Source organism: Henckelia pumila, chromosome 2 (assembly GCF_033568475.1).
Source record: "Henckelia pumila isolate YLH828 chromosome 2, ASM3356847v2, whole genome shotgun sequence".
NCBI lineage: Eukaryota > Viridiplantae > Streptophyta > Magnoliopsida > Lamiales > Gesneriaceae > Henckelia > Henckelia pumila.
In genome coordinates this window covers 196,390,175-196,407,473 of record NC_133121.1, presented here as the reverse complement: position 1 = coordinate 196,407,473, position 17,299 = coordinate 196,390,175, and the positions used below count along the sequence as shown (strand labels likewise).

The window sequence follows — 17,299 nt, the reverse complement described above, 5'->3', positions numbered from 1 at the left end:
CAACGTTCGATTATCAGAGGGAAAGCTCGATTGTTCATGTTTGGGTAAGATTCCTGGACCTTCCAATTCCACTATTTTCTGATGAAATAATATTTTTGACCTAAAAATTAATATTTTTCAATCAAATAAACATAAGTAAAAATTAATATTTTTGCAATTTTTTTAAGGAAAAATTAATATTTTTTATCCAAAAAGTAATAATTTTATTGATATACACATAAATACAAATTAATATTTTTGAACTAATAAGTAATAGTTTTGCAGTAAACAATAATACTGTTGACATTAAAATTAATATTTTTCAATCAAATAAGTATATATTACAAAATAATATTTTTGACATAAAATGCAATACGTTTGTAGTGAAAACTAATACTTTTGAGTCAACAAGTAATATTTTTTTGTCAAATACGTAAATATTATGCTTTAGTATTTTTACAAGACAAAGTAATACTTTTACTATGAAAAATAATAATTTTAACATAAAAATAATAAAAAATATTATATTTCGACAACATCTTTGTCACCATCTATCCTATGCTTGACATCCCGATATTATTATTTTTTGATCTAAAAAGTAATAATTTTATTGAATTATACATAAATACAAATTAATGTTTTTGAACTAATAAATAATACTTTTGTTGTAAACAATAATATTTTTTACATTAAAATTAATATTTTTCAATCAAATAAGTATATATTACAAAATAATACTTTTAACATAAAACGTAATACTTTTGTCGTGAAAACTACTATTTTTGAGCTAACAAGTAATATTTTTAGTTAAATAAGTATATATTATAGTTTAATATTTTTAACATATAAAATAATAATTTTACTATGAAAACTAATACTTTTAACATAAAAAGTATTACAAAAAATTATATTTCGACAACATCTTTGTCACCATTTATCCTATGCTTGACATCCCGATATTCATCTTCTGCAAGTGAGTGGAAATTCATGAAAGTTGCTTCATAATGTTCCTAGCTTCTGCAAGCATGTCTGCTAAAGAGATACTTCTTGCCCACACATTGTACAGTCCAGGCATCGTCATACCCAGTTCGCACAGGTGTTCTTCCAACTGTCTTGTGGCACTTGAATCCATGAGGCTTCCCACAACAGTGCAGCAGACAAAAATAACTGAAATCCTTCAACTGTTCAAGTCTGAAGATAATCGAAATTGCTGGTCTAAGAAGTGTAAATACATTGAATGTAAAATATTTGGAAAACGGGGCAGAGAACAGAAAGATAAAAGTGGGGAGTATGTAGCTTTGGGTTGGCTAAGTTTACCCAGAATTTGCTGAAACAAGCATTGCCAAAGCTTCTCAGGAGATAATCATGAGATCCATTTATTAATGTGTCGAAAGAAAATGTCAGGTCTTGACAAGAGGAATCAAGCATTGCTCCGTAGCTTTTTGCCACAATTCTCTGATGCCGCTTTAATATTTGCTTTGGGCGACAATTGTCGAGCTACGAGAAAGCAGTGGTCCAGTATGAGATTTGGCTACCATTTTCGAAGAAGACATGTTGTGTGAGAATTCTTCACAATCCAACCCAAGCAAGGTCACAGCCTTCTCAAAGTCGATCCACCAACAGCAAGAGGACGACCCATCATCTACATAGCAAAGGAATTCAGATATGCATTGGTTTAAGCTCAGATATTCAACTCTGCTTCCGACGAGCTTCAAATTTATAAAACCTTTGTATATTTTCATTTTCAAATAAACACAAATGTTTCAAAATCAATGGAGAACGGTTCAATATTCAATTCAATAACGCAACAAGCTCATAAACTTTGAAATTCAGTCGACAGTTTTGAACAAAACATTAACTATTTCACAATTAACGACCATTACTACCATCATAGGATAGAAGACAAAACCAGCGAATGGGATTTGAACAACTGATAGTGTGGACCTAACGCATGATTGCAATTGAGTTATATTTATGTTCTTCTCTAGCACAACAACATAAATATCCACAACCTGTCTCACAACAAATAGATACTAGGGAATTAATTTCCTAGTTAAAACATATAAAATGATATGAATTTTAGTGGAACAAAACAGTGCATGGAAACCACAAGAGAATTGGGCTTCGATCAGACGTGAAAAATTACCACAGAACATATTACCCTGCAACAAAATTGCATTGGTTTAGGCTCGGATAATTGCAGCAGCTCAGATATTAAACCTGCTAGAGCCAAAGTTGGAATTGCAACAATTGGTAAGTCTAGATTTCTTGACGTATGGTTCAATTCATCACTGTACTGTTCATTCACCAAGCTAACATAGTTAATTTTAACATTTTATTGCATAGTTTACTACTTAGCAGGAAATCTCAAACTAAAAGAATGGGGAAAATTGAAATTATTGAAAAAATTCAAAGAACATCATTAGACTTTTCAATAATGTGAAACAATAATATTTTAAAGCACGAACTAAAATGAAGGAGCTAAACATACTCTGATGAAAAAAAAATTTGGAATAGAGATCTGATGAGATCAAGACCCTGCCTAACTCTGCGTAAACTACGTGAAAGACTTCCCGATGTCCTCACTGTGTCATTTAGCACATCAATATGGAGTATAGTATTTAGTGTCCCATAGCTAGATGCTGCTTTGGTTAGATCGCTGACCTGAAAAGAATTAACCAGAGAATTAACAATATGGAGTATAGCATTTATTACGATGTCTATTAGTTTCTTTAAAATAAAATAAAAAACCCAAAGGGTATGTAAACTAATATTTGTTATTGATAGCAAAAGGATGACTTCAATATTCCAAAGATCATAAAACTTCATTAGGACTTCAAATTGTTATGTTTCATTGAAAAAAAAACATGATTCATACAAAACGAACACAACTATTTTCGTAGACAAAATACCATCAAGCGTATGTACATTTATTAGGATAAATTTCCTTAAAATCAACAAGGATAATCTTGTAGAAAACAAAAACTAAAGAAAAAAGAAAGAAAAACAAGCTCAAAATAGATTTCATCATATTTCAATTACCCAATTAAGAAGTGCCAAACAAATTTAAAACTTAGTAATTGACAAATTTCCAGTTTGTACTCCTACTAGGTTTCAAGCTCATAGATCACCTCATACTTATCAAAATTACGGATGGCATGCATGGTTAGAAACCTAGCTCAGGTTCCCACGATTCATTAGAAAACACTGAACTGAAATTTGTTCATTTAGTTAGGCTAAAACACCCCATAACAGTACATAATCAGCAAGGTTACCACAGAATACCAGGTTCGTCACTTGTTAGTATAAAATTCACACATCTGATTCATTTTTTTTTATCCAAAACAAGTTATGTATATTGGAAATGAAAGATAACTCATTTTTCTACATTTTATATTCTCAAATATTTTCCAAATAAAATCAACTAACAGGCTTGAATCCGTGTGCAAAAACATGCATGACATTTGGGTGTTCTGTTTTTTTGTAGATTAGAGTAGTTCCCTTGGAAAATTCATATAAAATTCATTTTACATCCAAATGAGCTATAACTGATGGAAAATCAAAGAAACAAAATTATCTACTAGTTTTATTTGAACCTCAACTTCAAATTATGTCATGATAAGTTCCAGAATTCAAAAGAACAGTAGGACAATGCACAGACTCGCACCATGATTTCAACACAGGCCAGTTTCAGTAAAATGAACATATCTCTTTTGATTTTAAATCAAATGACATGATTCTAGCACCAATTCAAAGCCAATAAACAGAGATAAAACTTTTGTTCAAAGTGTATCTTCAAAATTCGAAAGTATAATTATCAGTTACTAAAATCTAGACTCCTTGTTCACTGCATTCCACGGAAATGCACTAACACATACATATATTATCAAAATTCTAAAATTACTGGTACACTACTGAAAAACGATGCTAAACGCAAAAATTCCAAGAACACGCAACTAACACAAGCATAAATCTTAAGAAGAATTCATCAATCTGCCATTTCCAGCTCAACGACTTGTAAACTGAGAAAGTTAAGACTCACCGAGATTTGGAACACAACAAGAATCAATTCAATTTTTAACTTTGAAAACCCCCCAAAATCAGCTTCAGATTCAATGCAAGGATAACATATGTGCATATATAAGTTGAATCCCACCTGATAACTACTTTCTTCTTCATTTGGAGATCGCATTTGATATGGATCGCGAATTTGAGATGAAGATGGAGGGCAGACTAATTTCTTCTTCGAGATGAGATTGGAGGGCAGACGTGTTATGCCTAGGAAGGAATTGGGCACACAAACCGGGTCAAAAATTGTGCGGTAGGGTCATGGGTCGGGATCCGTCTCACGGATTTAGACCCGTGAGACCGTCTAATAGTTGTGTTTGTCTAAATAAATTATTATTATTATTTTTATTTTTATTTATTTGATAAAGTTTTTAAAGAAATTTTTTTTTGATAAAAAATTATTCCTTCAGGATGCATTTGGTAGCATAGATTAACTTAGGATAAGCCCTTTATCAAACGCTTGGTAGCTTTTTTCACTAAATCTGCTAATATCGAGGGCCCGGCATTAGGGTACTGTTCATGAGAGAAATGCTGGTACTACTGTCCACGCTTCGGTGAAGGTATTATTAACCCAGAAGTCAACAATGTTTCGGATTATAAAAGATTTTACCTTTCTACCCTTTGCCCTAGTATTTCTTTCACCCAACCGTCTTGGCCATTTCTTCCATCTTGTTCCCGCTTTGAAGGTAAGAATATATTTCTCCTAAGTTGCTTTCTTCTACGTTTTAAGATCTGCAACTCAAGAACTATTTTTTAAAATAGGTTGACGGTAGTACTTGTTGACGACGTTCAACTCTCAACAGGTTTGCTTATTCTTTTTCAATCTACAACTCTGCTTCTTCTTATTAGTTCAGGAGTTGAAATCAATTTGTTATGTTCCTTACTAGTTAAATTTTTTAATCAACTCCATTGTGTTTGTGTTCGCCGACTTTTCTCCTTTGAATGAATGTGTTTTGAAATGCTCTTCACTCGTCATTTTCAATTTCATACTTCCATGTTCTGCCAATATGTATGAATACGAATGATTTTTTTCTCTTATGATACTTCTGTTTTTTGTTCACTTTTTGTTTAATTGATTTCAACGAATTATGGTGCCTTACTGGAACTATTTTTGGGTATTTGAGATTTCTTGAATGATGGATAGTAGACGTAGGAAAATTCTACTCTTTCTCGTCGTACACCAACTGCAATGTCGGAATATGTTGTTGTTATGCTTTCTATTACGCCAACGATCGAGGATGTTGAAAAAAAGACATCGTAGCATTCGAAGAGATTCTCTGTCATACACGATGATCAATATGATCCCTGGTCAAATCAGTCATTTGCAGAGGATTATTGACACCGGAGATGTTCAATGTTTAATAAACTTAAGAATGAGCTGAACCGCATTTGAAAGGCTTTGTTACCTTGTAAGTAACATAGGGGGTGTAGCAGATTCAAGATATGTGACAGTCGAGGAGAAAGTAGCGATGTTCTTGTCCATTTTGGCGTACCATAAAAAACCATGTTGTGGGTCATGATTATAGACGTAGTGGTCAAACAATCAGCGCTTATTTACATGAAGTGCTGCACTTCGTTCTGAAGTTACATCTTCTTCTTCTTATGAAGTCAACTGCGGTTGATGGAAACTGCACAAACGATACATGGAAATGGTTCAAGGTAGTACTTCATTTTGTATTTTTTTTTATAAGAATCTGCTTGTTAATACATATTTCTGTTTTATGCATTATGGTATTTCTTCTTCCAATTGTAGGGGTGTCTGGGTGCATTGGATGGAACACATATTTCGGTTCATGTCCCTACACGAGATAAAGCGAAGTATAGGACTAGAAAAGGAATACTAGCGGTGAACGTCCTTGGAGTATGCAATCACAATATGAACTTCATTTATGCCTTGACTGGGTGGGAGGGCTCCACGACAGATGCTCGAGTTCTTCGAAATGCATTGACGCGAGAAGTGATTAGTTCAAAGTTCCAGTATGTAATTTAGCAAGTTTATATTTTTACAATCTTCTAACTTTATTTTTGAATCTTCATTAATATATATGCTGAAAACTCTTGTGAATTGAAAACGTATAAGTTTGATTTTTATCATTGATGTTGGTTGTTACTACCTTTGTGATAATGTATATGCAAATGTCGAGGGATTCTTAACTCCGTATAGACAAGTAAGGTAACGCAGAGATGCTTGGGGTCATCGTGAGGGTGGAAAAGAAAATTACAAGGAGTTATTTAATTGGAAGTGTAAGGCCCGAAAATATTAAGTTCTTAATTACGGGATTTTAAATTTAAATTCCGAATATGATAAAATATTACTTTGAAGAATTTGAGAAATTAGATATTTGATTTCGGGTCGAAAATATTTAATTTGAGGATTTTCGGATTGTAAGATTTTAATATCCGGAATTCTTAAATTAAAATATTAAAATTATTTGAATTGATATTTATGGAATTTAAGATGGGAATTCCAAGATTAGAAATATCAAGGATTTAATTGCGATTGAAATCCGAGCAAGGACCAATTTACAAATTTTGATAAGATCAAGGATTAAAATGCGATAAGGTCCAAAATTATTTAATTTTAATCCGAAAATATTTAATTTGAGAATATTTGGAGTTTAGAATTAAATTATAATATTCTTAAATTATTTAGGATTAAAATTGAATTAAATCGCTTGTCCGGGAACTGATTTGCAATTATGCACAAGTTTAGGGACCAAAGTGCAATTTCTATGCAAGTGGGAATCCCACGTGGGATGTATATATTTATTGTGAAGATTTCTTTCAGAATATTTGTGAAGAAGCCGAGAGCAAGGTTGGAAGAAATTGTCTCAAGAAAATTTCGCATTTCAAGCTTCCATATCTTTTGATCCGCCCTGTAGAATTTCCGATTGATTGTATATTTGCGATCACGGCTTCGAGTTCTACGTTTTGACGAAATTTTTTTGAAGTTCTACCATGTTTTAATTTTAATTTGTTGTTAGAATTACGATTTAATTGTTTAAACATACGACGATAGTATATCTAAGACGGATCGAGAAAATACCGTCGTTTGGACATGTTTTCGAATTTTGAAAGAATTGTGAGAAATCTGAAAATTATAAGGTGCTATGTACGTGTATGTGTGGTGGAAATGGTGATGATATAGTATTAAGATGATAGAAATATTGATGTTTAACCATTTGGAATTATCGATTTCGAACTATTACGCCTCCGATTTGCATTTTAATCCGATTTCAATTATAGACTCAACTTAGCAATAAATAACAGATTTATAATGATATGGAGCATGGTTTACACTTCATTTCAGTTGAAAATTGAAGTTCTCGAAGTCGAATCGACGTGTTTGATCCGTTTGAATATCGAATCCAAAATGAGAGAAACTAAGAGTTGAAGCAGATTGTGAAGAGCAGAAATTTGATAGTTGTGTCTGATCAAGACTTGCACGAGTTCAGATACTTGAATCAGAATAAAGGTATCATTCGACATTATCCTCGCCAGGTAGAACAACTCGAGAACGTTGGTTTTTGAGTTTTCCTAAAATCACATACTTATCTGGTTAAGTGCTCTTATGCGATTTATTTGCTATTGTTGCTATGAATGATTATTGAATTGTGTGTTCAAGATGTTTATCAGTATTTGTATGATTTAATGCATCAAGATTATGTTGCATTCATGTTGAACCCTACCTTGAAAAGCACAGAGGGCTGATTGGCCTAGAGTGCATATGACGTTTGGAGGGCTGTAGTTGAGTAGCACGGAATGTAGATTTACTTCCAGAGCTAGAAGACTCACTATAGTTGCACCAAAGTCAGGGGAATTGAGATATTTAACGTCACCTCGATTGGGTAAGTTGGTGGTCGGTTAAAGTTTTTATTTCCCCGGGATCCCAAGAACTAAGATTTATTGGTATCAGATTTGATAGTCTATTCCTTGAAACATGCATTGCATTTATGCATTAACCTAGAGATTTCTATGGTTTAGAATATGCAATTATAAATGCTAGAATGTTGTGATATGCCATTCTAGATATGAATGCATTGATATGCTTGATATGATATTGCTTTAGATGAATAGCTATGCTTTAATGATTTAAGAATGAAGTATATTTCTATGATTACATGTTGTTACATGTTTTGATGATTTAGAATTCTTATAGCATATAGATTCAATATGCTTATATGGTGTATATGCATGTCTTTCATACTGAGATTTATTCTCACCGGAGTTATCCGGTTGTTGCTTTGTTTGTATGTGTGCATTGCATTAGGTTTGGGGCATGAGCGAGTCAGAAGTGGCTTGGATAGCTCGAGATTGAGAAAGATTAGCATGTGGTGACTTCGGGCTAAGAATAGATTGCTGTCAAATGCATGATAGAAGGTGTTGGTTTAGTTTGAGCTTTGAAAACTTAGAATTGAGTTTATTGTATTGCACCTTAGAAACATGTATGCGATTATTGTTATGTCTAGATATGCATGTGTTTATGCTTGGGACATGTTGAGATTATGTATGCAATTTTTTTTCAGATTTGAAATAGCCCTAGCAACTTTGATCTTTGTTGTAGCCTTTGGTAATTTTTGTAACTTTCTGCACCAACCCTTCTTGGTAGAATGAGTATAACTTTTTACTGAAAATTTCGAATAGGGTGCGTGTAGTAGCCCGTGCCCTAATTGAGTAATTAAAGGATTAATGCTAATTAATTGAATTAGGTATCGGACGGATCGGAAGCTCCGAACAGGATCGGAAGCTCCGATGAGCGATCGGAGGCACCGATGTTATTACGTCAGGCATGACGTGTGGTTGGATCGGAAGCTCCGATCAGGACCGGAAGCTCCGATCACCCCTATCCGGAGTCAACAAGTGATATTTTTACACGTGGCAGATCAGGATCTTCGGAAGCTCCGATGGCAGGATCGGACGTTCCGATCGAGGTTCGGACGTTCCGATCAAGGATCGGAAGTTCCGATCGTTGTCTATAAATAGAAGGCCGAGGCTTCACTTTCATTTGCCAATTCCAAGTTCTCCTTTCCTTTCTAGTCCTTTTGGAGCTGTTCTAGTCTTCTTAGGCTTGGTCCGGAGGTCGGAGAGGCGTTCGGTAGTCGTAGCGGAGTCGTGCCCAAGTTCTGGAGGCATCGACATCAAAGGGCTAACGACGGACGAAGGTATAGCTTTGCTCCCTATAAATATTTAGGAGTATGCAATAGCTTAGTTAAGGCTTTTAGAGCACTTTAATGATAGTAGTATCATTTGGCAGTGTAGAGCAGACTATAGGCGTGGACCTAGAGTTGGTAGAGCTTTCACTGTTTTGAGGTACGAAAGTACTATTCGAGATATCCTGACTGAGTATGCATGTATTATATGACTGCATGATTTATATTCCATGATATTATGCTGCATTCATTTGCATCTTGCTGTATCTCCTTCGAGATGTCTGTTAGTAGGGTTGTACCCTATCCTGTTAGTGGATGGACTTCCATCGATTTGGGTCCGGCGTTTCCACGGTTATCTCGGTATGGGAGCCACCTCCTGAAGCGACGGCACAGCGTGCTACATACCAGGGCCCGGTCTGTCTCTGTTATCTGATCTTTGACCTCGAGTCTATAGGGAGTTCACTTTGCATGCATGTATACTCATACTCTCGCACTGAGCGTTTTATGCTCACGTCTCGTACTCTGTATTTTCTGGACACCCTATTCCATGGGGCAGGTTTGCGATTGGACGAGGAGGGTGGATCCAGGAGGGGCTAGTCAGTGGTTGGCCAGCTGGAGCTTCGTCTAGGTTTTATTACTGTTGTTTGGGTTTATACAGCTATTCGATTTGGTTGTATATTATTGGATAAATTACAGATTCCTATTCTTGGGATTGTATAATGTTTATGGTTTCCGCAGTTTTATTCTGATATCTGTTTTATTAAGTTAATTGCATGCCTAAGTTCTGTTTAGTAGGTGATCCGGGTAAGGGTCACTACATTTATGGTATCAGAGCATGCAAAAGATTTCTTGGGATTTAGTCTCATCTTGAGGTATTTTTGTAGATGTCAAATCGTGACGACCAGAGTTCTCATGGCAGTGTTGGTGGGCGTTGGGGTGATGCCGACCGGGAGCCTCGTCGAGAACGGCGTCATCGTCACCATGACGACGAGCGTTTCACTGTGCGTCGATTCTTAGCTATGGGTCCTAAGCCCTTAGTTGGAGGTGAGTCTCCGGAGGATGCGGAGAACTGGTTAGACCGCATGGAGATGACTTTTCAGACTTTCCAATGCACCGAGGAGCAGAAGGTAGAGACCCTTGGCTATCTTCTAGATGGGCGTGCGCGCAGGTGGTGGAGGTTTACTTCTGCACCTTTTGTTGCGGCGAGAGGAATGGCCACTTGGGCCGAGTTCCGCACAGCTTTCCAAAAGCGGTATTTTCCTCCGGCACTCCGTCAGTCGAAGGCAGGCGAGCTACTGAGTCTGCGACAGGGAGCCATGTCTATCGATGAGTATCAGCAGAGGTTCTTTGATCTGCTATCCTATTGCCCCGAGATTGCTGATAGCTCAGATATGAAGTATAATCTGTTTCTTCAGGGCCTTAACCCTGAGATCCATGACCGTGTGGCGGTTGGCGACGACATGTCCTACGAGGGTTTGGTGAGCCGTTGTCATCAGGCAGAGGACAGCATTCGGCGGAACCGGTCTTTCCCTCAGTCGAGGCCTGCTAGTTCTTTGGGTCCCCGTGCCCAAACTTTCAAGAAGTCTGAATCTTCTTCTTCCTCTGGTTCTGGAGGTATTGTCCGTTATGGTAAGAAGGACAAGTGTGATCACTGTGGGAAGAACCATCCATCCGACAAGTGCCGTAGAGCTTCTGGAGCTTGTTTCCGTTGTGGAGAGACTGGTCATATCCGGAGGGATTGTCCACTGTCTGGGGGAGGCGGTTCTGGTTCTGGTACAGGATCGGGTTCTCAGGCTACTGTACAGCAGAGGTCGCAGGGACAGTCTGCTGGGAGTTCTCATATGAGGCCACGAGCTTCTGGCCAGGTGTTTGCCCTGAGACATGATCAGGCTGTGGAGGAGAATGAGAAAGTCATCGCAGGTACATTTCTGCTTTGTGGTATACCTGCTCTTGTACTTATTGACACTGGTGCATCTCATTCCTTCATTTCTGCACGTTTTGTTAAGAGGCATAAGTTACCATGCATTGCACTAGACGTAGTGATGTCTGTTTCTACTCCGACGGGCCAATCTGCTTTGGCTAAGCGTCTAGTGATGGGTTGCCCTTTAGAGTTCGAAGGGAACATTCTGTTAGCGAATCTCATGGTCCTGGCGATGGACGACTTTGATTGCATTCTGGGAATAGATGTGTTGACTACCTATCGAGCTTCAGTGGACTGCTATCAGAAATTAGTACGCTTTCATCCGGAGGGGAGTGAGAGCTGGTTTTTCTATGGTGAGGGAGCGCGACCCCCGATGCCTTTGGTATCAGCTTTGAGAGCCTGTCGAGCTCTAGAGTCTGGCGGGGAAGGCTACCTTATCTATGCAGTTGATTTGTCCGCTGAGAGTATTGGGATATAGAGCATTCCTGTTGTGGATGAATTTCCAGATGTATTTCCTGATGAGATTCCGGGTTTTCCTCCTGCTAGGGAAGTCGAGTTTGGCATAGAGTTGATGCCGGGTACTTCGCCTATTTCTAGAGCACCGTATCGTCTGGCTCCGTCAGAGATGCGTGAGTTGAAGAATCAGCTACAGGATCTTTTGGACAAAGGGTACATTCGTCCTAGTGTATCTCCTTGGGGAGCTCCTGTTCTCTTCGTGAAGAAGAAGGATGGGTCGATGCGGCTGTGCATTGACTATCGGCAGCTGAATCGAGTCACTGTGAAGAACAAGTATCCGTTGCCTCGTATTGATGACTTGTTTGACCAGTTGCAGGGCACATCAGTTTACTCCAAGATTGACTTGAGATCTAGGTATCATCAGTTGAGAGTCCGTGATCAAGACGTAGCCAAGACTGCATTCCGTACTCGCTATGGGCATTACGAGTTCCTAGTGATGCCATTTGGTTTGACTAATGCGCCGGCTATATTCATGGATCTGATGAACCGTGTCTTCAGGGAGTACTTGGACAAGTTTGTCGTGGTCTTCATTGACGACATCTTGGTTTATTCGCGTAATACGGAAGAGCATGTTTCTCACTTGCGGTTGGTACTACAGACTCTTCGAGATGAGCAGTTATACGCCAAGCTGAGCAAGTGTGAGTTCTGGATGGATAGAGTGGTCTTTCTTGGCCATATCATATCCAGGGAAGGGATTTCTGTTGATCCAAGAAAGATTGAAGCGGTACTTAATTGGTCGCGTCCGACGACAGTTGCTGAGATCCGTAGTTTTCTGGGTCTAGCAGGGTATTATCGTCGCTTCATTCTGAACTTCTCTCAGTTAGCTCGACCGTTGACGCAGCTTACCCGCAAGGGTATGGATTTCGAGTGGTCCTTCGAGTGTGAGGAGAATTTCCGTGAGCTTCGACGGCGGTTGACTTCTGCGCCGGTGTTAGCATTACCGTCAGGATCTGGAGGGTATGTAGTTTACACAGATGCTTCTCTTCAAGGGTTAGGTTGTGTCCTGACTCAGAATGGGCATGTGATCGCATACGCTTCTAGACAGCTGAAGCTTCACGAGGACAACTACCCAGTCCATGATTTGGAGTTAGCAGCCATTGTGTTCGCTTTGAAGATCTGGCGTCATTATCTGTATGGCGAGAAATTTGAGATCTTCACCGACCATAAGAGTCTCAAATATTTGTTCACTCAGGCGGAGTTGAACATGAGGCAGAGACGTTGGATGGACTTGCTTAAGGACTATGATTGCGAAATTAAGTACCATCCGGGAGCTGCTAATCTCACCGCTGATGCTTTGAGTCGCAAGGTGCGATTATTCGCACTTCAGACTTGTTCGATGTCTAGTGCGATCAGTGACTGTTGTACTTCAGGTTATACCTTCAAGCATAAGAAAGGTATGCAGAGTATCCAGATGTTTGCGATATTATCTGAGCCAGCCTTGTATTCGCGGATCCGAGATGCTCAGATGTCTGATTCGAAGACCCAGCGTTTAGCTCGTCTAGCTAACGAGGGTAGCTCGTCTGGATTTCATTATCAGTCAGATGGCTTTCTGTGTTTGTCTGGTAGGCTTGTGATTCCACAGGATGAAGAGTTGCGAGAGGAGATTTTATCTCAGGCACATCGCACTAAGTTGAGTATTCATCCTGGGAGCAACAAGATGTACAAGGACCTACGTACTCGTTTCTGGTGGAAGGGAATGAAACGCAGTGTTTATCAGTTTGTTTCGAGATGTTTGGTGTGTCAACAGGTCAAGGCAGAGCACCGACGACCTGGAGGATTGCTTCACAGTCTGCCTATTCCTGAATGGAAATGGGAGTTTATCACAATGGACTTTGTGACCCATTTGCCGGTATCCCCGAGGAACTGTGATGCTATCTGGGTTGTGGTGGACCGACTCACCAAGTCAGCGCATTTCATTGCCTATAGCCGAGAGTACTCTGTGGATCGCATGGCACGGATGTACATTCAGGAGATCGTCCGACTTCATGGAGTGCCTGTGAGCATTGTCAGCGATCGGGACCCCAGGTTTACTTCTAGGTTCTGGGGGAGTGTTCAGCGTGCGATGGGTACTACTCTCAGTTTGAGTACAGCCTATCATCCGGAGACTGATGGTCAGTCAGAGCGCACTATCCGTACGTTAGAGGATATGCTTAGAGCGTGCGTCATGGATTTTGGTTCAGCCTGGCAGGATCATTTGCCGTTGATCGAGTTCGCTTACAACAACAGCTATCATACTAGTATTGGGATGGCACCTTTTGAGGCGTTGTATGGGCGACGTTGTCGTACTCCACTCTTCTGGGAAGAAGTGGGGGAGAGACAGGCTAAAGGACCGGAGTTTATCCAGCAGGTGATAGACATTGTTGATCAGATCAAGAAACGGATTAAGACTGCACAGGATCGTCAGGCCAGTTATGCTAATATCAAGCGTAGGCCTTTGCAGTTCGAGGTCGGAGAGAAAGTGTTTCTGAGAGTGTCACCTTTCTGCAAGATTCTCAGATTTGGCCTTAAGGGCAAGTTGTCTCCCAGATTTATCGGTCCGTTTGAGATCTTGGAGAGTATTGGCGATTTGGCTTATCGACTAGCATTGCCACCGCATCTATCCAGCATTCACGACGTGTTCCACGTATCTCTGTTGCGACGGTATGCGGCGGATGAATCTCATATTCTGCAGCGATCTGAGGTTCAGGTAGACAAGGATTTGACTTATGTTGAGAAACCTCTTCGCATCCTTGATTATAAGGATAAGGTTTTACGGAACAAAGTCATCCCTTTGGTTTTAATTCAGTGGCAGCGCCGAGGCACTGAGGAAGCTACTTGGGAGCTTGAGGACAGGATGCGTAAAGACCATCCTGAGTTGTTTTGATTTCATTCTTTAAGTTGTATTCAGTTGCAAACTCTGTAAACGTTTGATTTGAATAAAAAATGTTTCTGATTTCTGTATTTGCATTCGGTACTTAAGATCTGATTTCGAGGACGAAATATCTTAAGTGGGGGAGAATGTAGTAGCCCGTGCCCTAATTGAGTAATTAAAGGATTAATGCTAATTAATTGAATTAGGTATCGGACGGATCGGAAGCTCCGAAGGCACGATCGAAAGCTCCGAACAGGATCGGAAGCTCCGATGAGCGATCGGAGGCACCGATGTTATTACGTCAGGCATGACGTGTGGTTGGATCGGAAGCTCCGATCAGGACCGGAAGCTCCGATCACCCCTATCCGGAGTCAACAAGTGATATTTTGACACGTGGCAGATCAGGATCTTCGGAAGCTCCGATGGCAGGATCGGACGTTCCGATCGAGGTTCGGACGTTCCGATCAAGGATCGGAAGTTCCGATCGTTGTCTATAAATAGAAGGCCGAGGCTTCACTTTCATTTGCCAATTCCGAGTTCTCCTTTCCTTTCTAGTCCTTTTGGAGCTGTTCTAGTCTTCTTAGGCTTGGTCCGGAGGTCGGAGAGGCGTTCGGTAGTCGTAGCGGAGTCGTGCCCAAGTTCTGGAGGCATCGACATCAAAGGGCTAACAACGGACGAAGGTATAGCTTTGCTCCCTATAAATATTTAGGAGTATGCAATAGCTTAGTTAAGGCTTTTAGAGCACTTTAATGATAGTAGTATCATTTGGCAGTGTAGAGCAGACTATAGGCGTGGACCTAGAGTTGGTAGAGCTTTCACTGTTTTGAGGTACGAAAGTACTATTCGAGATATCCTGACTGAGTATGCATGTATTATATGACTGCATGATTTATATGCCATGATATTATGCTGCATTCATTTGCATCTTGCTGTATCTCCTTCGAGATGTCTGTTAGTAGGGTTGTACCCTATCCTGTTAGTGGATGGACTTCCATCGATTTGGGTCCGGCGTTTCCACGGTTATCTCGGTATGGGAGCCACCTCCTGAAGCGACGGCACAGCGTGCTACATACCAGGGCCCGGTCTGTCTCTGTTATCTGATCTTTGACCTCGAGTCTATAGGGAGTTCACTTTGCATGCATGTATACTCATACTCTCGCACTGAGCATTTTATGCTTACGTCTCGTACTCTGTATTTTCTGGACACCCTATTCCATGGGGCAGGTTTGCGATTGGACGAGGAGGGTGGATCCAGGAGGGGCTAGTCAGTGGTTGGCCAGCTGGAGCTTCGTCTAGGTTTTATTACTGTTGTTTGGGTTTATACAGCTATTCGATTTGGTTGTATATTATTGGATAAATTACAGATTCCTATTCTTGGGATTGTATAATGTTTATGGTTTCCGCAGTTTTATTCTGATATCTGTTTTATTAAGTTAATTGCATGCCTAAGTTCTGTTTAGTAGGTGATCCGGGTAAGGGTCACTACAGTGCGGTTGGTGGCATTGGAAATCTAAGACAAAGATCTACAACTGTTATGTTTATCATTTTTCTAGATTCTGTTCGTAACCCATGCGCGGGCGCGCATGGTGTCCTGAAAAAAAAATTGGTTCTTTCTGCGACGTGATGTTGCGTCGTCAAATGTATAGTTTTGCGTCGCCAAATGTTCTGGTTAATTTTATTCAGATTAAATTATTATTGTCTCATTAATGATGCTTATTTATTAATTGCCCCTTAAGATGAGATTAGCACCCGAGGTCCCCCACAGGAGGCATGCCCAAGCACGGAATGTAATTGAAAGAGATTTTGGTTTGTTGAAGAAAATATGGGCTATCCTTCGAAGACCCTGTTTTTACCCTATAACCGTGCAAAATCAGATCATTCTTGCGTGTATTTTGTTACATAATTTTGTCAGATCTCTTATGCCAGATGACCCATTAGAAGAATTTGAGGAAGAATATTCTACTGTGGCTGGCGAATCCCAAGCCGGCTTCATCACTACAGTGCAACCTTCTGAGTTGTGGGATGATTGGAGAGAGAAACTTGCACTTTCAATGTGGAACACCAATAATTAAGCTTTCCTTGTATATTTCATTGTTGTCATTACTTTGTGTGATGTTCGTTACTATTTTACTGTGTATTTGTTGTTGAAACCGTGTTTAGTTTCCAAATTTATTGAAGTGACTATGTTTCCTCTGTCTACTGTCATTGTACTAGCTAAGAATGTTAAATATTTATCGATTACTTCGTCTAAACATGCATTGACCAGCTTGATACATTTGTGGTTGTTTTCTTGATAAATTATATACAGTTGATCATGGACAGTGGCGAGCTCGGCAAGTGGGATCGGGCTGCTTAAGAAAGCTGACAAGACAAGACGTAGTTGGAGTCCACGTGAAGAAGAATGTTTGATCCAATATCTGAAGGACTTAGTCACAAAGGGTTGGAGAAGTGAAAATGGGTTTAGAGCAGGTTATTTAACTTTACTCGAGCAACCAATGCAAAAGGCAATTCCTTGTTGTACGTTACGGGAAAGTCCATATATCAACTAGAAGATGCATGTATGGAAGAAAACCTACAGTTCGTTGGTATATATCTTAAGTCGGAGTGGAGTTGGTTGGAATGATACCAATCACACGATCGATGCCACTGACGAAACCTGGGAGTCAATCGTTAAGGTACACTCGAGACACAAATAATCTGCTTTTTTCAAAGGTAAAATAATATATAATCATGATTAAATGCAGGCAGATCCGACATTGAAGACATTGAGGCACAAGCAGTGGATGCTTTACGATGACTGTGTGACATCTTTGG

General features: G+C 39.4%; 1 protein-coding gene and 1 long non-coding RNA gene across 2 annotated transcripts; one reads left to right on the top strand and one right to left on the bottom strand.

Annotated features, from left to right (window-relative positions):
• Positions 1–772: 772 nt before the first annotated feature.
• LOC140884639 (uncharacterized) lies at positions 773–4,240 on the bottom strand. Its single transcript, XR_012150690.1, has 3 exons — positions 4,022–4,240; positions 2,471–2,643; positions 773–1,621 (listed from the first exon to the last, which is right to left on the bottom strand). It is a non-coding gene; the product is annotated as an uncharacterized lncRNA (long non-coding RNA).
• Positions 4,241–4,631: 391 nt separating this feature from the next.
• Positions 4,632–16,557, top strand: LOC140879317 (uncharacterized). The gene is made up of 4 exons (XM_073282992.1): positions 4,632–4,733; positions 5,656–5,706; positions 5,801–6,024; positions 16,398–16,557. Exons 1-4 carry the CDS (start codon positions 4,632–4,634, stop codon positions 16,555–16,557), a joined length of 537 nt encoding a protein of 178 aa, XP_073139093.1.
• The last annotated feature ends 742 nt before the right edge of the window (positions 16,558–17,299 follow it).

What these genes read in the sequence shown, in the direction of transcription:
- LOC140879317 (XM_073282992.1), top strand. Translation starts at nt 4,632, where the DNA reads ATGTTTCGGATTATAAAAGATTTTACCTTTCTACCCTTTGCCCTAGTA. An exon ending in ATCTTGTTCCCGCTTTGAAG is followed by an intron (nt 4,734 to 5,655) that starts GTAAGAATATAT and finishes CTTCTTATGAAG; the next exon opens with TCAACTGCGGTTGATGGAAA. An exon ending in GTGATTAGTTCAAAGTTCCA is followed by an intron (nt 6,025 to 16,397) that starts GTATGTAATTTA and finishes TAATTTTGTCAG; the next exon opens with ATCTCTTATGCCAGATGACC.